General features: G+C 45.1%; 1 protein-coding gene across 1 annotated transcript in view; it reads left to right on the top strand.

Moving 5' to 3' along the window:
• Positions 1 to 21,308, top strand: part of BNIP2 (BCL2 interacting protein 2) — a 76,135-nt gene extending 54,827 nt beyond the window's left edge. Inside the window, exon 10 of the mRNA XM_028706732.2 lies at positions 21,230 to 21,308. Coding sequence (XP_028562565.2) covers positions 21,230 to 21,293 — 64 coding nt within the window. The 3' untranslated portion in view covers positions 21,294 to 21,308. The remainder of the gene's footprint in view (positions 1 to 21,229) is intronic.
• Positions 21,309 to 23,491: the final 2,183 nt, after the last annotated feature.

A 23,491-nucleotide genomic window follows, 5' to 3' on the forward strand; every position in this document is an offset into this window, starting at 1 on the left:
CAGAACGAATTAAGTACTTAACCCGAGGTACCACTGTAGAGACTGTGGGGTTTTTAGGATATACAGTCATACCTCAGGATAAATACACTTTAGGTTGAGTGCTTTTGGGTTGCGCTCCACGGCGACCCGGAAGTAACGGAGTGCGTTACTTCTAGGTTTCACCGCTCACGCATGCGTAGATGCTAAAAATGACATCATGCGCATGCACGGAAGTGACAAAATGTGACCCACGCATGCGCAGACGCACTGTCGTGTCTTACATTCTGTTCAGGATGCGAACGGGGCTCCGGAACAGATCCCGTTCACATCCCGAGGTACCACTGTATGACTTTATTTACACATACAACCTGAGCATAGGATGGAGGGTCTCACAGCATTAACACTCCAACAGATCTTGCTTTCCCATCCGGTTGCCAGGGCAGCCCCCAAATCCAGTATAGAGCAGGCATGTCTCTGTGTCTCCAGCTTCTCTGTCTCTCTCTCTCACACACACAAGCACTGAAAGGACCAATTCTCCCCCCCACAGAGCTGGCGCCTGTCTCATATGGAATCAGAGGGCACTCCAAAGGGTAGTGCCACCACACTAAGGCCTGATTCCTATTTCATACTTTCTGGCCCTGGAAGTTTACTTCAGCTCTACAGGACAGCCTCCTGCATTGCACATGAGGTCAGCAAGTTTGCTTAGCGGGCATAGGGTTCTCCCAAGACTCACCACTGCACCCCATGGCCCCTTGCACCCGCTCCCCAAGGCACCCACCACACTCTGCCCTCCTCTTGGGACACGAGAGCTTCCTGGTGCTGCTTCCTTGGGCTCGGTGTTTGAGCTGCTGTCGGTGGCAGGGCGGGAGGAGAGGCGGTGGCTGATGTTTGCACACTGAACGTTACAAAGAGTAACACGGTATCAATATTAATCTAGCTCTTTGGAAAACTTAAGACCTTTCCATTTGAAGGAGGCAATATTGCACAACAATATCATCTGTGTATTCCAAATTAGCCACCAACCGTGTGAGGTTTTTCCCTCTTAATTATACGATTTCCCCCCTCTGCACCTCTAAATGTTACTGACCTAAAAAGATTTGATCAAAGGCTGTTGAAATCCTAACCCCCGCAGCAAGCATTAAATTGGTCCACTCTCTGGCCTGTACTGACAAATCATTATACTCCAGAGGTTTGCCGCTTGTGGTAGCGTCTCAATTAGAGATCAAGATGAAGCAACAGTTTTCAGCGCTTGTCTGCCTGGTTGCAACAAGAAGCAAAACAGATCCTTGTACATAAGGCAGTTTTGTTTCAAGAACACAGCCAGACTGAGCATCGCCTGATATGGTTAACTGGAATAAACTAATCAAGCAACAGCAAGATGAAACGCCCAGCTCAGAAACATTGGGATTTGCCCTAGCTCCAACCCAGACTATTATGACAGAGACTCTTGCTTGAGAGGAAGTAAGAGATCTTTATCAAGGCAGAGAAGACCGACAGGCTGGACAACAGGCACCTGCTATGCCCAGGCTAGGGGACAGGAAAGGCGAGACTAGCTGGGCTGAAAGCAGTGCTCCAAATCTGTGCCATCCATGCGGGGCTGTGGGGGCTCCCCAAAATTTTCACCGAGGAGGCTGGCCCCCCTAAATATTCTGCAGCTAGGCGGGACCCATTGGGTCCTTCCACAGCTGCAACTATGCCCCGTCGGGCCTTTGGGGGAGTGTGATAGGCCCCGTTGGGCCTCGTTCCGCAGTGTGATGTGACACACAACACACAGGTGACATCGTGCGCATGGGCCAGGCCCCCCAATGTTGGGCGAAACCCGACGTGCCTGTCAAAGTCTACAGAGTCCAAGTTCAGGAGGAGGACTTCAGAACTGCACAGAACACAGGGGTGCCAACTCGGATAAAATATCAGAGAGCATATAAGTCCCACCCCCTAATCACAGTCAAATATTTTAGGGGGGGCCCTGAAGGGACCTCGGCTCCTAGGAGCTGCCTCATATGCATGGAAGTTACATAACTGTCCCCATGGGTTGGTGCGCCCACTCCCTGAGCTTTCAAAGACAGGGCCATGTACTCATGAGACATGTCAACTTGCTGGAAAGCATGGGGAGGGGAGAGAGAGATGGTTCTTTTGCTTGATTCCTGCTTGAGGTTTTCCCACAGACATCTGATCAGCCACTGTGAGCACAGGATCCTGGACTAGACTGGCCATTGGCCTGATGCAGCTGCAGGGCTTTTCTTACATGCTTAAGGAAGGCGGGGGAGGCCTCAGTGGGGACTAACAGCTTCCTTAGCCTTTTCTCCAGGCTGCTGAGATTCAACCCCCTGCGGGACATGTTTTCCCTCCTGGCGGTTCTCAACCTGTGGGTCCCCAGATGTTGTTGGACTACAACTCCCATCATCCCTGAGCTCTGGCCTTGCTAGCTAGGGGTGATGGGAGTTGTAGTCCAACAACACCTGGGGACCCACAGGTTGAGAAAGGCTGCGAGTCAGTCCCAAAGGAAGGCAATTTGCCCAGGCCTGAGCCTTTTAGAGCTTTAAAAACAAACCACCATCACTTTGGATTTCGCTAGCAAATGAACCAGAAGGTGGTGCAGCTGTTGTACTGTAGATGCCACGTGGAATCATATTCTTGGAAACAAAAAGTAGGAAATAAAAATATATATTAAAAAAAATACAATGAGTTGCTGACACAGGATCAGTCCTTTCCTCTGCTTTGCCCTCAGCCTTTTTGAGTACCTCATCAGTTTGAGTCGTTTGCCACAAAATAAATATTCCTGTCAGAGATACATCTTATTTTAAATTTAGGATCTTAATGTGAACCATGACTTATGTCACCTTTTGTACTGCTTTCTGTTTGACTATAATTTTATCTATTAATCATGTTAATCCAATAGAATCTGCCTTAATCAAATGTGAGTCAATTACCCAGTTCTTCAAATTATATCCGTTAATGAAAGGCATTCGTTAAGATTGACTGCCAATTAGGGGCTCAAACCAATGTGTTCACAAATGTCCCTTCTGTGGGTCGGTGGCAGGTGGGGCCAGAAGCAAAAGTGGGCAGAATGTAAATGTTATTATCTTTGTTCAAAAGGCCGGCTTCCCCACAGAGTCACACAGCCCTTTATCTCTTCCATCCAGGGAAGCAAGAATGAGCAAGAGAGTTCAAGGGCACAGGCAAAAAGGTGTGGCTGAGGACAGTGTGTGGCCTGGGAGGAGAAGTCCCAAGGGCCAGATGAAGAGGATTCCTCACCTCTGCTATATCATTTATTTATTACTTAGATTTATATGCCACCTAGCCCTAACCACACTAGAGAGCCAGTGTGGTGTAGTGGTTAAGAGCGGTGGACTCGTAATCTGGGGAACCGGGTTCGCGTCTCCGCTCCTCCACATGCAGCTGCTGGGTAACCTTGGGCCAGTCACACTTCTCTGAAGTCTCTCAGCCCCACTCACCTCACAGAGTGTTTGTTGTGGGGGAGGAAGGGAAAGGAGAATGTGAGCCGCTTTGAGACTCCTTAAAGGGAGTGAAAGGCGGGATATCAAATCCAAACTCTTCTAACCCGAGCTCAAAGTGCTGTACATTTTTCTCCTCCCCCTTTTATCCTCACAACAACCCTGTGAGGTGGTTTAGGCTGAGAGACCCGGGGTTACCCAGGGCGCTTCATGGCTGAGTGAGGATTCAAACTCTGGTCTCCCAGGTCTTAGTCTGACACTGTAACCACCACACAACCCTGGTTCATTTTAGATAAAGCCAGGGGTCACCATTCTAAAAAGCAGAGTCAGGGAGGCAGATGGAGGCTACATTTAAAAGCTAAACGGCCATAACTTTTTGCGTTTATACTAAGTTGCATGAAACCTGATGAGATAGTAGCCTCACAAGAGGAGCTTAACCCTGCCCAATTTCAGTGAGGTGGATTAAGGGGTTTATGTGTTAATCAACTTTAACATTAATTTTTAATAAAATAAAAGTTAAGCAGTAGTCCACACCCTTTTCTCTGGAATATGTCTCTTCTCAGAGCACATGATTTCTCCTGCTGAATGCAAAGATGGCCCTTGATATTGAGATTTCCACTTATAGGAAACTGCTGGATGGAGATGACTGTTCCTGCAGCCTCACGGATGCTCCACCTCCATCACAGCCGCTGCAGCGATTGTCAGCATCCGGTGGCCGACTCCTCCTCTTCCTCCTCGCCTGTCAGAATGTCTTTAAACATGACATGACATCATAGGGGCAACTCAGAAACAACTGAGCTAATTTCATCACCATCACAATGAATATGGAATAATCATTTAAAAAAACCCAGCACCCACTATTTTATCTTTCATATAGTAGTTTCATATATTTATTTAAAGAATTTTTAGCCTCCCCCCAGCTGATAAAAAAGGCTCTGTGAGTGGCTTCCCACATCAGGAATAAGACAGTCATTTACCTCAGGCTAACAGTCTAAATGACAAGACCCAAAAGGAAAAAGGGATTGGAAGGGAAATGGTGAAGCTGCAAAACCAGTTAGCTGTTTCAGAGCTCTGATTGGCTGGAATAAAAAAGGATTCAAGGAGAGGAGGAGTCAAAAGTGGCTGATCTCTCAGTTTTCAACCAGCAGTTCTGTTAAGACAGCAATAAATAGCAGATACATTGAGAACTTTGCAAGAACTTGGACCAGCCAGTCTGCTTTACCTCCATTTGATGTATGTGGCCCCACACAAGAGGTGGGCAGGCCAGACGCAAAAAAAGTGGGCAGAGCAATGGATGCGACTCTTCCATTTGCACAGTAAACTGCATTCCAACCATACAAAAGTTGGGAGTTCCTACACACATGATCTTCAGACAAGGGAGAGGCATTAACATGGTTCCAGGTTGCATTCCATACCCTCCAAGGAGCTCTGGGTCCTCCGTGGTCCTTCTATTGTATTGTCTCAACAGCCTTGTGAGGCAGATTAGGCTGAAAGAAAGTAGCTGCCCAGCGCTGCCAATGGAACTCCATGGTCAAGACAGCTTTGAACCTGGCTTTCTCTGGAATAACAGCACAATCCTGCAATGTCTCTTCAGAAGCAAGTCCTACTGAATTCATGGTGGGGCTTGCTTCTGGTATGCAGGGTTAGGATTGCTGTCTTAGACCAACTACACTGGGGTGTTTTTGGACATATGTATTTATTTATCTATCTCCCACTCTTCACTGTAAGGTCTCAGGAGAGGTTACAACATTAAAACACTATATTAACAATAGTTTAAAACAACTCACAATCACAAAAATGGAGTGGTTCCTAAAACTAATACCTCAAATGTCAAAAGCATTACCAGAAGCTATACAGTGAAGGTGACAAGGACACCTCTGTGGGGAAGGGGTTTCACAGCTTAGGGGCTGCCCCAGAGAAGGCCCTCCCCCAGGCTACTGTCCCAAGCCTCTGAGGGAGCACCCCTGCTTATCTCAGCACCCAATAGGGTCTGTTGGGAAGGAGGCAGTCTTTGAGATGTTTGGGGCTGGAGTTGTTCAGTTAAACACTAATGTGAGCACCTTCAATTGGGCCCCCAAATGAACTGACAACCAGTTTTATAACAGAGGCTACATGAGATTTAAATGGAACCCAGTCAGTAATCTGGCTGCTGCATTTTGGACTAACTTATATTTCCAGGACGGGACGCGGGTGGCGCTGTGGGTAAAAGCCTCAGCGCCTAGGGCTTGCCGATCGAAAGGTCGGCGGTTCGAATCCCCACAGCGGGGTGCGCTCCTGTTGCTCGGTCCCAGCGCCTGCCAACCTAGCAGTTCGAAAGCACCCCTGGGTGCAAGTAGATAAATAGGGACCGCTTTCTAGCGGGAAGGTAAACGGCGTTTCCGTGTGCGGCTCTGGCTAGCCAGAGCAGCGATGTCACGCTGGCCACGTGACCCGGAAGTGTCTCCAGACAGCGCTGGCCCCCGGCCTCTTAAGTGAGATGGGCACACAACCCCAGAGTCTGTCAAGACTGGCCCGTATGGGCAGGGGTACCTTTACCTTTACCTTTATATTTCCAGGAGGGACGTGGGTGGCGCTGTGGTCTAAACCACAGAGCCTAGGGCTTGTTGATCAGAAGGTCAGTGGTTTGAATCCCTGTGATGGGGCGAGCTCTTGTTGCTCCATCTCTGCTCCTGCCAACCCAGCAGTTTGAAAGCACGTCAAAGTGCAAGTAGATAAACAGGTACCGCTCCAGTGGGAAGGTAAATGGTGTTTCCGTGTGCTGCTCTGGTTCGCCAGAAGCTGCTTAGTCATGCTGGCCACATGACCTGGAAGCTGTCTGTGGACAAACACCGACTCCCTCGGCCAGTAAAGCGAGATGAGCACTGCAACCCCAGAGTCGTCCACAACTGGACTTAACTGTCAGGGGTCCCTTTACTTTTTATATTTCTGGGACATCTTCAAGAGCAGCCCCATGTAGAGTGCATTGCAACAATCCAGTATTCTAAACACTACACAACTCTACTCAGAGTATTAAATCTATGCAGCCCCAGCTGATATTTTGGCAGGAAAAATCACTCCAGTAGCACCTGTTTGCATAAATATAGCTCCAAGCTGAATCAGGTGGTTGCATTTGGGTTCTTTAATTAGATATTGCTTCTTTGGGCTTCCATTTTTTATTATTATCATGACATAATTGTTTAGATAAATGAACAAAATAATGCATTATAGTCATTGTTTTCAGGGCATGTGGATTTAATTAAACCTTTGTAAGCCTGGCGAAGTTACTTGTATCATACATGCATCATCTTAGTTGTATGCTGCCCTTCTATAGTTCAAATGATGCTCAAGGCGGCTTACAGCTTGAAAATAATCACACAATTACAGACATAACGTAGTCGTAAACAATAAACAAAACATCAAAATGTACACTACCAAATTAGATCTTATACACTGTAAGATCTAAGAAAGATACAAAAATAACAACACCCCAACAAAACTCCCTAAATAACACCCCAGACCAAGAGTCTACTCAGCAGCCTCAGTTTGTAGCTGGAGTCAGTCCAGGCCCTGCTCGCCCAGGCCAGGCGGGGAAAGACCTGCAAGGCAGGGAGCAGGTGTTTCAGGACTCCCAGCCAAGGGCTGTAGGCCAAAACATCTTGAGAGCACCAGGTTTGGGAAGGCAGAACATCTTCTTTGCAAGCAAAAGGCTGAAGCTTCAATCCCTTGCATTAAGAATTAAAACGGGGTGGGAAATCCCCTCTGCCTGAGACCCTGGAGAGCTGATTATCAGTCAGAGTAGACGAGGGATGGAGAGCCTGGTGTTTCCAGACACTTTTGGACTACAACTCCCTCCATTTTGACCACTAGCCATGCTGGCCGGGGCTGACAAGAGTTGAAGTCTAACATCTGGAGGGCCAAAAGTTCCCAGTTCCTGGAATGGAGGAAAAAAGGATAGATAGACTTTCTAAAAGGGCCAGGCTTGGTCTTTTGATGTCTATCTCTTCAAAATTAGTTGATTAATGTGCTTATTTGTTTGATGCAGTGGAGGATTAATAACCCCACTTGTACTTTTTCGTCACAGAAAGATCTGCAGCCCCTCAACGGGCATCCAGCGGCTCCATTTGGGGCAGAAAACAGAAAGATTACTAAAGTGTATAATGAACTGCACGAACATTCCCTGGGGCTAGCTGTCAAATACATTAACAAAGAAACACACTTATGTTCCAATTAGCCATGTTACCGCTAATTGAGCCAGGCATCAGAATGGTAAAGGATAATCACGTATCAAATATACACTGAATTCACCACAGGCAGATTTTACTCTTCTAATAAATGGCACCTTTTTAATTTTATTTTTGCAGGGTGGGGGAGGGAAGCATTTCAAGACTGACCTTTAGGAATGGAGCTGTTGTTGCAAGGGCAACACAAAAAAGACACATAAAATGGTAAACCTTGTGGGCAAAGGCCAGTTGCAGCAGTGAGTATAGTTCCTTCCTGGCCCTATTAACCGTTTTACACCCAAATCATGCCATTCTCACAGTGGGCAGCCTATGGGAAGCCCAGGAACAGGACCTGAGTTCCACAGCGCTCTCCTCACCTGCAATTCCCAGCAACTAGTATTCAAAGGTGAGCTTCCTCTGACCGGGGACCCTAGCCATCCTAGCCAGCAGCCCTTCCCATCCAGGGCCAAAGTCTCTGCCTGCCCCCACCCCCACCCCCAAGCCAGCCCAGGTCACTGTTTGACTCTTGGGCTGAGCACTATTCTCATACCCCCCAAGTGTTTCTATATTCCAGGGACAGTCCGAGAATTACGAAAGCTATCCTGGCTTCTGGTTTGATTCTGGAATGCCTCTATTTCCCCCTCCAGTGCTGCTGCCGAGCTTGGGGAGGAGCTTGAGCTGGTGCTTGCCCTGAAAGGTGGCTGTGGCAGCTGTGAGGGAGCATCCCGTGGCCTCTCTGTGGCCTCTCCATGGCCACCACGGCCGCCTTCTCCTTGGGCAGCTCCTAGAAGCTGCTGGAGAGCAGGCAAGGAGGAGGAAAGGCTGCTGCAACCACCGAGGCCACAGGACGCCCTGGCTCTGAGGGGCAGGTAGAGGGCAGGGCAGGGCCACCCTGGGTGGGAAGAAAGGAGGAGCGGAGCACAGGGAGTCTTTGTTTTTTTTAAAATATGTTTTGTGCGCCCACATCTAATCTTGCGTCTTTCTGAAATTGATTTATTGGTGTGTGTTTTTCTTTTTGTAAATCTACCAAAGAATCAAATCAGATCAAATTAGGCCTAACTCCCCTTTTTAAAGGACTCAGAGTTTGTTATTGGTCAGAGATGAATGAACTGAGGGAAGAGCCAGTGAAAGTAAGGCAGATTTATTATTCTGTTGCAACAGGTTCCCCCCTCATAGGAGGCAAGGACCCCAAAGAAGGTGTGTCACACCTTTTAAAGGTTAGCATTTTTTGGCATGGACATCCCCTTTACAAACGTGTCACTGTGTCCCAGAAACTTTTAAAGGGAGCATGTGTTGTGTGATGCATCCTGAAGACGTGGGGTGGGAGACCGGGGGGGGGGGGGCACAAAACACATGTATAAAGATAAGAAGGGGGGGGTGCAATGGGCATTTTTCTGATAACATGAGCCACAGGGGAAATGGTCCAAAGAGACCCAGTTGCATGATGATGGTGAACTGAGGATTCAAGACATTACAAATATGAAAAGCACAAAATAAATAAACCGATCAATATGCAGTAGGTCTGTGAATGATTTGGGGATCTGGGCTCCAGTGCAACGGAGCAGCTCTGATCAGACAAAGGATGATCTAGGCCTAGCCCAACATGGATCCAGGTCCCAAACTGATCCAGGGGCGCAGAACAGCCCTGAGTCCAGGAGGGTGTGGGTGGGAGACAGAAAAGGGCCTATCTTTTCCTCTCCCTCTTCCAACCAGATGTTTAACCATAGTTTTGACAGCTGCTTCTCCCCCTTGACTGCATGTTTAGGGTTTATAATTGGTAGAGAGAGGAGAAAAAGACCCAAAAATACTGTAAAAATGTTTTTTTAAAAGGTTTTGAGAAATACATTGATTTGGCATAGCTCACTTTCGCCATGTAGTGTCACATATGTATATTGCACTTTACAACACATTTAAAACGATTTATTTGCAGCGGTATAGCTGAGTCCCCTTTCTGCTCCCCTTTCCCTGTTGCCAGATTTCCCTCCTTTGCAGAGTCCTGGGCTGCCCCGTGGGGGCCCATTCTGACCAGGGACAATCCAGAGTTGCCTCAAGCCAATCCAGCAGAATCCTGGGTCAATCCATATCAGACTGTTTCAGCACAGGACCCAACTGGTTCTGGTGCATAATTCTAATTTTCCATTTGTAGTTTTGTAAAGACAATTTCCCTTAAAAACAGTGTTATGAGCTAGAACACATCAGGAATAAAAATTGCCTCCTCGTATTACTTGGAAAGTCTTGGGAGGTTGTTGTTTTTTTGTCATTCCTGCTGCTTTGTTCATTCCTGCTGACCTACTTTTTTAGACTCCTGAACACACCTGACTGCTGTGTAACTACAACTAAAACATGGATATCCATATTTTGTGTGTGTACATTTCTTGCTACATAGGCAATCTGCAGCCAGCCAAAGATAAATAATTATTAAAGGCTGTGTCACTTTTTTAAAATTCATCTTTTTGATCTGTAGGCTACCAGTAGAAGATATAATCTTTTATTTATATTATGTGAGGTAAAATTTTGAAACTGGATCTCCCCCACTCCTCCTCCTCCTCTCTCTCTCTCTCTCTCTCTCTCTCTCTCTCTCTCTCTCTCTCTCTTTAACATCTATCTCCCTGCTCACTCCATAATTAAGCCTGCAGGGCTTGGTGGTTTACTTGCAACACCACCCATGTCAATTTCTGTTATTGCTAATTTAAAGTTCACAGCTCCACATCTTGCAAAAAAATATTAGGGCAAAAACAATTTCTATTTAAAATATTTTGAGTTGCAGGCGTGCAAGGAGTGTTGCCAGTGCAGGCTCTTGATGCCAGCATCTCCCAAACTACAGAGGGGCAAGGCAGGAGGAGATGGAGGATTAAAAGACTTTACACCAAGTCTTTGACATCTTCCTGCCATTGACATGCTTTTTCTTGCCTTTGTTTGTGTATCCTTTTAGGGAGGGGGGAGAGGGAGAGGGAGTGGGAGAGAGAGAGAGAGAGAGAGAGAGAGAGAGAGAGAAATTCACCCCAAAGCATTCCTTCTTTCCTCCTCTCTCATCCCCACTTTCCATGAAGGGAAGAAAGGGACTTGGCATTTTACCCAAAGTGTAACAAGGTCAGATGGGGAAGCTTTCATCTCTCTTCCCCACTTCCAGCCATCTGAACAATAGACAGCTGCCGTCCTGATGGTGCGTGCTGCTAATTTATCCAGCCGTAAGACAGGTAGCACTTCTGAGCTGCATTGCTCTTTGGATAGGTGCAGTAAATAAGCACCTTAATGGTGGGCTTCCTAGCAAGGGGGCCAACATATCACAGTGTGGCAGTTTTATCATCTTCCTGAGATGCCTGCAGCCAAGAGAACACTGCAGCACACCTATTCCCTCACTTCAGCCAGGCCTCGCTGCACATGCAGGCATCAGATGGGGAGCCATCATGCCTCTCAGGCTACTTTTAACTGTTTTCTATCCAGCTCTGATCTCTGGCTTTGTTCAGCACCAGTCAGCACATCGGCAAAGTTGCTCTTTCCCCTCTTTTTCTTTTCCTGAATCTCATTGCAGGGCCTCGGGCCACTTTGTAGGCATCCCATGCTTACTCACAAGAAGTAACTGCAGGAGGGTATCAGGTGGGGGAAGGCTGGTGTCAATCATCTTGAACTAGATGGCTCACAGGTCAGTAGTATAAGACAGCTTTCTGCATTTTCAATAACATGGTAGCATCATAAACTAAAATTGGATGAAAATGGATTAGGTTGGTTGGTAAATGAAATTATATAGCTTTGGGAGAGCAGCACAACTGGATGGCTGCAGTGAAAACCCACCCAAGGAAGACTGGAAGCCATGAGATAGCTGACAAGCCATTGCAGGAGGAAGCCACTCCCTCTGTTGACATTTTACCTGGAATTATTAGCTCGACAGTGTAGAAATCACATGGCACTGTAACATTCACATTGACAATACACAGAGGAGCAGAGTTCACACTGCTAATGGGAGCTGCACAGAAACCACAAGAACATTCAGAGATTCCCCACCATCGTTCAAATATAGCTGCTGTCATGAATAATTGAAAACCTGGGATATTACATTTAAACATCCCCTTCAGCATCAACTGGAAGTTTCAGGAGCTGAAAAACTTTTCACCTAATGTTTGCCCATCGTACAAGGATGCTGTAGCAACTGATCTTTTGATCTTGTTTTCAGCTGGGGTGGGTAGTTGGGTGGTAGATGATCTTTGGCTAAATTATTCAGGAAATAATAGGTTTTTGCTTATTTGTGATTTTGATATACACCTGCTTAACTGATATTTATAGAGTAATGTTCATTTCAGAACCTCGAACACAGAATCTGAATGGACCTTGACAGCCATCAATCCCAGCCTGGCCAACGGTCAGGAATGATGGAGTCCAGCAACATCTAGAAGGTCACAGGTTTCCCACCCCTGGTGCAAATGCTGTGTGCCACTTGCTTTCCTGAAGGGGATAACAAGATCATAGAATCATAGAATTGTAGAGTTGGAAGGGACACCAAGGGTCATTTAGTCCACCCCGCTGGAATGCAGGAATCACCACTAAAGAATCCCTGACAGATGGCAATCCAACCTCTGTTGAAAAACCTACAATTGAAGGAGAGTCCACCACCTTTTGAGGGAGTTCTTTCCACTGTCAAATGACTCTTGCCAGCAGAAAGCATTCTTTAGTGATACTTGGGTCAGAAGTGGGGGGATTTGTGCAGCCGGCAGAACAATATCTAGTGCTTGCCGAACGGAAGCTGCATGATTTACTAGACTTTTATTGTTTAAGCCTTCTGTTTTTGCAAAGCTCAGTGAGGCAAGCGACTTCCCACAGTTCCTGCCTCAACCAGAATAGCTCCCTTCCATTTTGCAATGTATATAAGATTGATTTTCCAAAACAGTGCAAACAAAATGCCTTGGTACAATATCATTACTCCTTTCTCTGGCAACGAAGCTGCTCGTCTGAACAAACCACCAATGACTTTACAGTCTAACAAGTTTCAATAACCTAATGGAAATTCAAAGAGCTGGAAACAATCTACAAGAGTGTTGCTCTGGCTAATTTTATTATGCAGACACACTTAATCGGTCCTGTTAAAGTCACATTTATGGTGGTGGGGAAACAGTATTGGATTGCGACTATCACAGTAAATCGACATGGATTATCAGTCATTAAAGAGGAACAAAATGAGTGGCAAGTGGTGATATTTTATATTTATCAACTCTTCAGCCGGTCAAGGTTCATTACGATGCTGTACCATAAAGTACAAAGAGCCCTGGTGCATTCTCTAGAACATTTAATTCTCTATTGTATTTGTGTAGAATATAATTTCCAATCGCAATAAAGCCTCATAAAAGTTACGCCCCAATGAATAAAGTGTTAATAAATTGACCCAAGACATTTAAATGGCTAATTATATTTGAAATAAAAGAGGGCTATTTTGTGTTTCCACACACAGTTTGAAGCGGCAACTCCAACCAGCCAACCAGTGACAAAATGTGTGTTTGGAGTTTTTTAAAATGCCCATTTCACTGTAGCACAGAACGGTAACATTTTTTGGGGGTGTGGGGGTAGGGATTCTGTTTAATACATTCATAGTGCATCAGAAACAGGAGGCTTCTGGTTCATCCACTGTACCTTTTTATTATTCTTAACATATCTGTGTGTGGCATAGATGAGGGTCAGGCCCATTAATTAGAACCTACAGTCTTGACCTTATTATGTAATATTCAGACTCACGAAAGAATAGGCTTTATTTTATTTTGTATCCTGTTTTTGGCCTAAGCATCACTAAGTGGATGACAACAGCCGCTGACCACAAGTAAGTAAATCACAACACAGTTTTAAAACTGTATTAATTAGCTGCAAGCCAATTATTTAAGCACACACAATAATGTTACTTAAACCAGCACAAGTTAAAAATAACTCCCAAGATAACTTGATCATATTGTACCCAGAGTTGTTAAACATATCATAGTTATTAAAAGGCACCATGAAATTATGGGTCTTTAAAGGTCTGTTTAAAAGAAATGAAAGAAGATACAGTCATACCTTGGAAGTCAAATGGAATCCGTTCCAGAAGTCTGTTTGACTTTCAAAACGTTTGGAAATCCAAGTGCAGCTTCTGATTGGCTGCAGGAAGCTCCTGCAGCCAATCGGAAGCTGCAGAAGCCCCGTCGAATGTTCGGCTTCCAAAAATAGTTCACAGACCGGAACGGTCACTTCCAGGTTTGTGGCGTTTGGGAGCCAAAACATTCGAGAACTAAGCTTTTCAAAAACCAAGATAGGACTGTACTGTTATTTTTTATGGAAGGGATGGGGACCTGTGGCTCTCCAGATGTGGCCCTCTGGGCCCCATTTACTTTGATGCAGGCCCCCTTTGCTTTGGACAGGTTGCAAAGTGCAGGACTGGTGAGAAATATCTTGCCAACCACCTGCCATAACTTGCAGAGAGCTGAATCCACATGCAACTTACTGGACCCAAAAAATATTGTTAAGAATACGCTCTGACCACAAGAGTGAGTGTATATTTTTTCCTTCTGAAAGTCAACCTAAATTTGTATTGCTACATATAAATTAGCATAGGCAGATTTTATGCAATTATGTGTCATGTGCCTGCTCCCCAAATCTTCCAAGTTCCTATCAATATGACCCTGTAAACCACTGTTAGTGAGCCTGGTTAGGTTCAGCGATACCAGAGTTCAGCTAAGAAAACCGTGGTTGAGCATAATGTCTGAATGCAGCCACTGTGTCCTTTCCAGGGTCCTGATTTAATGCCTGGATGATTCCTGAGCTGGCGTGGTGTGATCAGCACCTCCTGATAGGTATCTCCACAGTCCTTCCCCTGCCACTGGACTTGAACAGGGAAAAAGGGGTGACTAATCAGAGACTATAGTTCTATTGTATTTTTAGTTCAGTTGTGGCCTTAGCTTACCCCAAATCCCTCCCCCCCCCCCCATAACGCCTTCCTTCCTACATGGGCAATGACTCTTTCCATTTTGCACTTCCAAAAGCAAAGGAACTGACATATGTTCTTCCAAAAACACACACATATACAAAATTCACAAATCAACCAAGAAGTGACATTAATGGTACAAATGGGACCATTTGCAGGAAGAAAATCCTTTTTTTCATTGAAGAGCTGTCAACAAACATAACTTATTAACCTTCTCAGAGACTCTTGCCCAGACCACAAACCTCTCTTTGGTGACTGAAGTGAAAAGTGCCATCTTGATATTTACCAACAGCAAACAACAACAGAACCCCACCCCCTGCGTACTTTTCACTTGCAAAGACATGAATCACACAGAGTGCAGCACCCTCCTTTGTATCTTACACATTGTTTTTCAAAAATATGTGTGTGTGTATTGATGATGGTGGAGTGATAGGACATTGCTAATGTTGTGGGCCTTACCAATACCATAGGAAAACTTGCGTGATCCAACCAAAAGACCACCAGCATCCTGGAGAGGGCTATTATGCCTAGGTCTCGCTTGTGGGCTTCTTAAATATATCTGGTTGGCTACTGTGGAAATTAGATGTTGGACTAGAAGTGTCTTTGGCCTGATCCAGCAGGACTCGCGTGATGGTTCCAGAAATACCATGTGGAAGGTTTGGAAGTAACTGATATTCAAAGGTATACTGCCCCTGAACATGTAGGCTTCATTTAGCTACCATGGCTAAATGGACCTTGGGCTAACAGTCCATCTCAGCTTCCTGCCTCCCTGAGTGACCAACCAGTTGCTTTTGGGAAGCCCACAAGCAGGACAAGAAAGGAGGTGGAGGAGGAAGAGGAGGAGGAGGAGGAGGAGGAGGAGAAGGAGGAGGAAGAAGAAGAAGAAGAAGAAGAAGAAGAAGAAGAAGAAGAAGAAGAAGAAGAAGAAGAACAACAACAACAACAACAACAACAACAACAACAACAACAACAACAACTACACCCTACCCATCTGGCTGGGCTTCCAAAGCCGCTCTGGGCAGCTTCCAGCACATAAAAACATAATAAAATGTCAAACATTAAAAACTTCCCAATACAGGGCTGCTGTCACATGGCTTTGAAAAATTCCTGTCCTATTCCTGTCAACTCTGAGCAGTTTAGCTCAATTCCCCACTGAACCTGTGATGCTGGGGAGCTTCCTAGCCTCACAAGAGCCCCAGGAGAAAGTCCCCGGTGAGGAGCGCTGAATCAGCAGAGAAACTGTCCAGTGAAGGAATCCTGGAGGAGCTCAAAAGCTTGGGTGAGAGGAGGAGACGATGTTGTACCAGCAACAGTCTGGCAGCAGACAAGCAGTTTTATAACTTCCTCTTCTGCTATCATTTGCTTCCTGGAGCATCACCACTTCCACTTATAGCAGGGCATTGATCCTGCGCACACATTCTTGATATGGCTACCCAAGTAGAACTCTGTGAAAGGCATGTCAGGCACTGTCAGGCATGTGTGAGGCCTTCTGCTCTGGCCTGTCACACAGGTCTGTGCCATCTGGACTGCTGAGGTGCTGAGAAGTGATGGCAAACGATCCAGAGCTGGAGTGTGGTCCCGTTAGTAGTTCCCTGATTCTGCAGCATCTTCTGCAGCTTTGGGGTGTTCCTCGTGGTGTGTTGGCTCCTCTTGGTCCCATTACATGGTGGGGCCAGGAATAGAGGCCTCCTTTTCCTCATAGTAGTTTCACTTAGTTTTAGATCTGGGGATGGTCCCACCACAAGACTGATTGCAAAAGCACAGGCTACTTTTTTATCCTACATTGGTTAAAATTGGAAAGGGCCACCAGGGTCCAGCTCTAAAGGTTGATGGTGGGCCAAGACTTCTTTAGAATAATTCTACCACTGTTTTATAGATTTCTTTGGGACTTTAACATGAGTTCTTCCAAGCAAGTAGATTACTGCTCATTCATTTCAGAAACACAAACACAGAATTAAGGTAGCATGTTAGTGAGATGTAAGCTATTTCTCAGAAGAACAAATACCCTCCGGCTCTGAGGATTTTCAATGCAGACATTCAGCAAGGAGGGGTGGGTGGGTAACTATCAAAGGGAAAAAAGTAAATATTAGTCTTGCATCTATTGACACTTGAAATTTCATTTGAAAACAACCGTTTCATCACAGTCCTATAAATTTCTCACTGGAACCTCTCGCTACTTAATGAGGAAAGAAGAAATTCAGCATGGACAGAATGATCCAACTTTAATGAAGGCAGATAGCACAGTGGACTTTCAGACCCTACATGAGTTGAACCTGCCCTTACAAAGGTCAATATTTTACTATATGTTGATTACTATATGTTGATAGTCGATGTCTGTAGATTTTTTAATGGTTCTTATTAAAATTCTTTTTTCCTGATTGATTGTAGATGTTGACAACCACAATGTGAAAATACTTGTTTAATCATGGACTACTGAAATTCTTCATCAGAAGCATCAAGGTTGTCAATAAGGGTTGCATTCTGGGGACACACAACTCTGTAACGGAAACAATTGTACTCGCTTCTCATATTGAAGTCTGAGTCCTGGTGCTCTCTTTCAGAGCCATTCGTATTTTGGGACCAGGTCTTGGATCTGGCCATGATCTTAATATGTTGCCCCTGCTGCTGATTATTTTACTTTTGCTTCTTGGCTTTTGGACCTGCACAAGACTACCTACACATTTCCTTGGATGCATTAAATAGGAAAAAAGGAAGCGTAGCTAGATGAACCAACAGTTCATCTAGCTAAGATCATCATAGGCTGTACTGTCTAGCAGTGACTCTCCATGGATTTCAGACTGGGGACATTCCCAGCCCTACAAGGTGATGCTGGGATTGAACCTGAGCCCTTCTGCATGAAAGACGGATGCTCTGCCACTGAGCTGTCTGTCCAAATACCTGTCAACTGAAGGTGTGCTCCAAGCAGGGATTCATTTAGCTGAAGTTAACTTCTGCTGCTACATATAAACTCTACATGCTTATATGTGCAAACTGCTATGACCTCTGAAGCTGATTGCAGGTCACCCATTCTTTTAGGGCTTTTGTTCACTTTCTGGAGAGTGCCCACATTTTATGGGACTGAAGGAATGCATTAGGAAGAACTTTCTGACAATGAAAGCAGTTCAACAATGAAATTGACTACTTTGTGAGGTAGTGGACTCTTGACTGGTCCACGTGACCCTTGGCACCTTCCAACCCCACTGTTCTGTGGTTCTGTGGTATCTGCCTCTTGTTGCCACCCCTTTCCCTCTGATTGCTCTTTCTCCCCAGTTCCTGAGCATTTCTCAGGAATGGTGGATTTGGAGTCTTGTTGCTTTTTCCCTTCCAGTTCCCAAACTCTCTTTCCTAGCAAATGTGTTGCATATCCATACTTAATGATGAACTAAGGCTGAATATTTATGATCCTTATTAATTATATAGATTTCCCCCCTCTTACTCCTTCTCCCCCCTCTTTTTATTGAAATAATCGTTGGAGGGGTGGGTGGGGGACAGAAAGCATCTTCAAAAGCAGAGGAGGAGGAGCACTGGATGGAATATGCAAGGGTTGAGCATGCTAGTCTGGAGGAAGTGCCAGCCATCTGGAGCCTCAGCTTAAATCCCCCATTAAATTGGAATCAGACCTTTCCTAGAGTTTCTGAACAATCTTTAATTGCTGCTCTCTGGTTGTGGCTCCAGTAGTCTACTTCTAGTAGGAACCGACTTTCATTTGGTGTTTCTGACTAATCAAAGACAGCTCTTCTTTACCAGGAAATAACGGATTTGTTGCTATATATGGCAGTGATTGTTGTGCCCTCCAGATGTTTGCTGGACAACAACTCTCATAATCCCTCATTACTGGCAGAGGCGGAGCTAGCTGCTCCAGCACCCAGAGTGGCACACATGCTGTGCACCCAGAGGCGGGGCTAGCTGCCTGCGGGGGTGGGGCTAGCATCCTGGGGTGTACTGCAGTGCTATCACTCCCCCTCAGGGATGATACCTGGGGCGGACCACCCCCTTCCTCTGCCAGTGACTATTGGTCATGCTAGATGGGCTCATGGGACCCTTGTTTTATATCATTCATTCATTCATTCATTCATTCAATCTTTATTTTGTCTCGAAGGCCAGGGTAAAGAGCTATGTCTCCATATAGTGGAAAGCTACATGATGAAGTTAATAGATGCACCTCTCTCTCTGGGAATGGAGTTCCACAATTTAGTGCTCTTCCTGGCTGCCATTTCTCCCACTTCTGATACTACTAAGAGGCATCCCTCTACTGAAAGGGTCTGTAGCAATGGAGATGGCCTTTCAGATATTTGCTGCTGGTGTCATTTATGGTTTCATACACTAATGAGAACAACATGAATTGGGCCTATGAGGATGGGATTCTAGATTAGATGGGTGACTGGCCTGATCCTCTAGGCTCCACTTTTGCTTTTAGAATAAATACTGGGCTAGAAGGAGAAACCCTGCTGCAGGCCCGTGTTAGGAGCCCTGCCATGGAGCTGTATACAGTGGTACCTCAGGTTAAGTACTTAATTCCTTCCGGAGGTCTGACTTAACCTGAAACTGTTCTTAACCTGAAGCACCACTTTAGCTAATGGGGCCTCCTGCTGCTGCCGCACCACCGGACCACGATTTCTGTTCTCATGCTGAAGCAAAGTTCTTAACCTAAGGTACTATTTCTGGGCTAGCGGAGTCTGTAACCTGAAGCGTATGTAACCAGAGGTACCACTGTATAACCATGTGAATGGTTATATAATGCTGATAGGCAGGGCAGGTCATTTTCAGGTCAGAGAAAGAGAGAGATGCAGTTATTTCTTACAAAAAGCAAAACAAAGAACACATGGAGACTTCTAAAGGATGAACCTACTATCTAAAAGAAAATGGTGTTTGGACTGGCTTGCGGCCCTTCATTCCCTAGCCCTCTGCATCAGGCCCCTCCCTCTGTGATTGTTGCTACAGTGAGCTACAAGGGACTCCCACTGTGTCTGCCTGGCTCAACATGCAACAACTGCCTTGTTCTAGGAGGGGCAGTGGCAGGAGGCTGTCAGTAGAGAAGCTGTCAGAGGGGCCCTGAGCGTCTATCTCCTCTCTATCATTGCTCTTTGCACCTGCATCCAAACTGGAAACCTCATCCCCCTGCCCTGTTCTGGGGCACCTGTCCTCTTCCATCTCTTTGCTATCCCTCAAGCTCCCTGCTTCTAGCACTTACTCTGAGGTGTGACCGGTGTTCCACCATCAATCACCAGTTTTGAAATCCTCTTCCTCTATGTCCTTCCTGGGGGGCTCTTGGCTGGGTGGATTCCACCACTCTTCTTCATCCAGCCAGTCCATGACACCATACAGGTTAAATACAGCCAACTCTCAGCTTTCCAGAGCTACAGCAAATAGTTGTAATGCAATTATTTGAGATTTCATTTGGGTCCCTTGTTTGCCACGCCATGACTCAGCCCTGAAAGCTATTAAGTCAGAGAGAGCTTTCATTCACAAACCATGGATTCCAGCAGTAATGGTTACCACATCACCCGTGACACCTGTATGTAAAGCAGGTGTTCTGCTACTAAGCTACAGTCCCTCTCCATAAGAATAGAAGCAGCAATAAGTATTTATACTATCTGTGTGCATCCAAAGCCCCTAACATACACTATATTGGTAATCCTTATAGCAGAGCTTTCCAAACTTCTCATGTTGGTGATACACTTTTTAGACATGCATCATTTTGTGACAGTAATTCAGTTTTACTAGCAAACTGGAGGTTAAACTAACCCCTTTCCAGCCCCGAGAGGAGCATGGGGAGTATTTGTGCAACACACCTACACACTACAGTCAACACAGTAATGTGTTGCAACACACACTTTGGAAAGCTCTGCCTTACAGCAACCCTGTCATCCCCATATGAACAGCTGAAATTGAGAGTTTGTGACTTATCAAGGTTACCTAGGCAGAGGTCAGGTTTGGATCTGTCACTCCGCATCTTCAGACACTTCAGAAACTACCTTATTGTGAGTCATAGAATCATAGAACTGAAGAAGTGGAAGGAGCCCAAAGCATAATCTAGTCTAAAACCTTGCAATGCAGGAATCACAGCTACCTGCACTGACAGGCAGTGGCTCTCCACGATTTCAGCCCTAACGAGGAATCGAATTAGGGACCTTCTCTGCATGCAAAGGAGATGCTATTTTTACCCCCTAAAAGGTCACGTGAGCCTGTTAACAGACCGGCAAGAAGTTTTTATTGAAATTCCTTTGATTTCTTTGCAATGAGTCTGAAGCATTCTCAATATCCCATCTGCAGGTCTCTAAACAAAGTTGTTCAAACATCTCCTTCCTAATTAATCTTAAACCTCATCCAATACTTGTTGCTAATATCTTTCCCATCCCCTCCTTCCCACTGCAGTGGTACCCCCTGATTGCAATTTTGGGTGGATTTTTGGAAAGGCACCAAACTCTGAGGTGAATGTAGGGAGAGAAACGGCTGCCTGAATTCTCAAGGACACGTCACTCCCCCAAATTAAACAACATTCGCTCTCTGTCAAAGGCTCAGCCTTGCAAACTGCCAAAATGTGAGGAGAGAGAAGGTTTCTGCTTAGACCTTTCTGTGCATGACAGGATAAAACCTGAGAGTTTCCTGCCTCAGGAAAGCGAGATAATGAAATAATCTTTAATCTTTGTCCCTTCCAGGCACTCTCAACACCTGTTATCCTTGGTATCATTGCGGACACAACAGGGTGTGAATTCATCTTAAGGCTGGTAATTATTCCAACTAATTATTCATTTGGATGGGGAAGGAAGGAGGGGGGAGTGATTAGTGATGCTCCTTCAGGTGCACTTTATAAAAAATTCTTGCTGAAGCTTCACAAATAGAGAAAATGGCTGCTCCTTTCCTTCTGCTACTAAAAGATCAAAGTTTCTGCACCCTCTCCCCTAGAAAGGGGGCTATGGACTTGGGATGCTATTGGAGAGGGGGAGACAGGCTGAGCTGGGCCATGGGATGTCATCCATGCCAATGCCTCTCTCACCCACAATTCTCTTTGTACCATGATATCTAGGCATGTGGGAAACCTGACTGACGTTTGTTCTGATTCAGCGGTAAAGAGCGGGTTTTCCAAGGGAAACATTGAGACAAAAAAACCTCCTGCTTGACCCATGATTAAAATCATGGACCTGTGCCAAGAAATCATGACACAAATTACTGCAATAGATAAATAAAATGTGGTTTTGCATCTTGGGTTTCCTCGTTGGTTTCTGCAAAATTTGCTTATTTTATATTAGTTTTGGGTTGCCCCCCCCCCCCCATTTCTTATGGTTTTCTTCATTTCAGGTTGGTTTCCTTGTTTTGGAGATTCTGGTGGCTTTTACATTAGTTTGGTTTGGTTTTTGTGTTTGAAAGTTTTTCTTCATATCGGGTGGTTTTGTTTGGGGAATTCTGGTGCTTTTAATTCTTTTACATTAGTTTTTCTTGGTTTTGCTTCTTTTACATTTTTTGGGGGTATTAATATTTTATTTAAGATGTTTTAATTATAAAGAAACAAAGTTATCATGTTGTCAATCAATTTATTAAAGGGGGTCATATCTTTATTCCAGTTCGTCCATATCAGTCTCTTAGCTACCATTAGGGTGCATAGAATCCATTTTCATTGTCCCATTCTTAACTACCGTACAAGACCATACATACCATAGGGGACGTGGTGATGCTGTGGTCTAAACCACTGAGCCTCTTGGGCTTGCTGATTGTGAGGTCGGCAGTTCGAATCTGCACAACAGGGTGAGCTCCCCTTGCTCTGTCCCAGCTCCTGCCAACCTAGCAGTTCGAAAGCATGCCTGTAAGTAAATAGGTACTGCTGCAGCAAGAAGGTAAATGGCATTTCTTTGTGCTCTGGCTTCTGTCACGGTGTTCTGTTGCACCAGAAGTGGTTTAATCCTGCTGCCTACATGACCCAGAAAAGCTTTCTGTGACAAACGCCGGCTCCCTCAGCCTGAAAGCAGAGATGAGCACTGTTGGACTGGACTTTGATTGGACTTAACTGCCCAGGGGTCCTTTACCTTTACCTTACCATGCAATAGGTATATAGTCCATAAGAATGCTCTGCGCTGAAAATTTTAGCTTTTTCTGGATGGTCATAATTATACAATCCAGCAGTTTCTCCTAAAACATGTTTCAGGGAGGCATTGTCCTTGCCACATCTCCGGCATAAAGCCACCTTAGCAAATCCTTTTTTATACAAGTGTAAAGGAGTCCAATATATTCTGAATATTATTTTCTGTTGTATAAGTATTAGTTTAAGGTCTGTTGATACTATAGGTATCCACGCTAAAACACTTCCCCACTGTCTGGGTAATACTGAAAGTTCCAATTCTTTATTCCAATCATTTCTTAAGATCTGCATATCAAACTTATTAACTGTTAATAGATGTCGGTATAAAGTAATTGCTGGCTTTTTAGTTTCAAATGAACTGTTCAATTGCTCCACTAGCTCAGGTGTTTTGGAAGTTGAATGAGCTACTGGCCCAAACACATTTGTAAGGCCATGTTGTAACTGAAAATATTGCCTTAAAAGCAAAGAACTATAAAATTCATTTTCCTTACATATTAGTTGGTCCAAAGTCAACACACCTGCTTCCATCCAATTTTTCCACGTTGCCATCATTTTTTGCAATTTTTTAATAAAAAATTACCCCACAAAGTAAGTTTGGCATGTGAAAATGGATTGAATTTAGTTTTATTTGACAATATATTAAATATCCTATTGACTGACTTAGCTGCTTCCAGAGTCACCTGGGGTTTCGAATATTTTGATCCTAGTACAGTGGTACTTCGGACGTTGAATGAAATCCGTTCCGGAAGTCCGTTCAACTTCCAAAACATTTGGAAACCAAGGCGCAGCTTCCGATTGACTACAGGAAGCTCCTGCAGCCAATCAGAAGCCGTGGAAGACATGTTGG

The sequence above is a fragment of the Podarcis muralis genome, chromosome 14 (genome assembly GCF_964188315.1).
Source record: "Podarcis muralis chromosome 14, rPodMur119.hap1.1, whole genome shotgun sequence".
NCBI lineage: Eukaryota > Metazoa > Chordata > Lepidosauria > Squamata > Lacertidae > Podarcis > Podarcis muralis.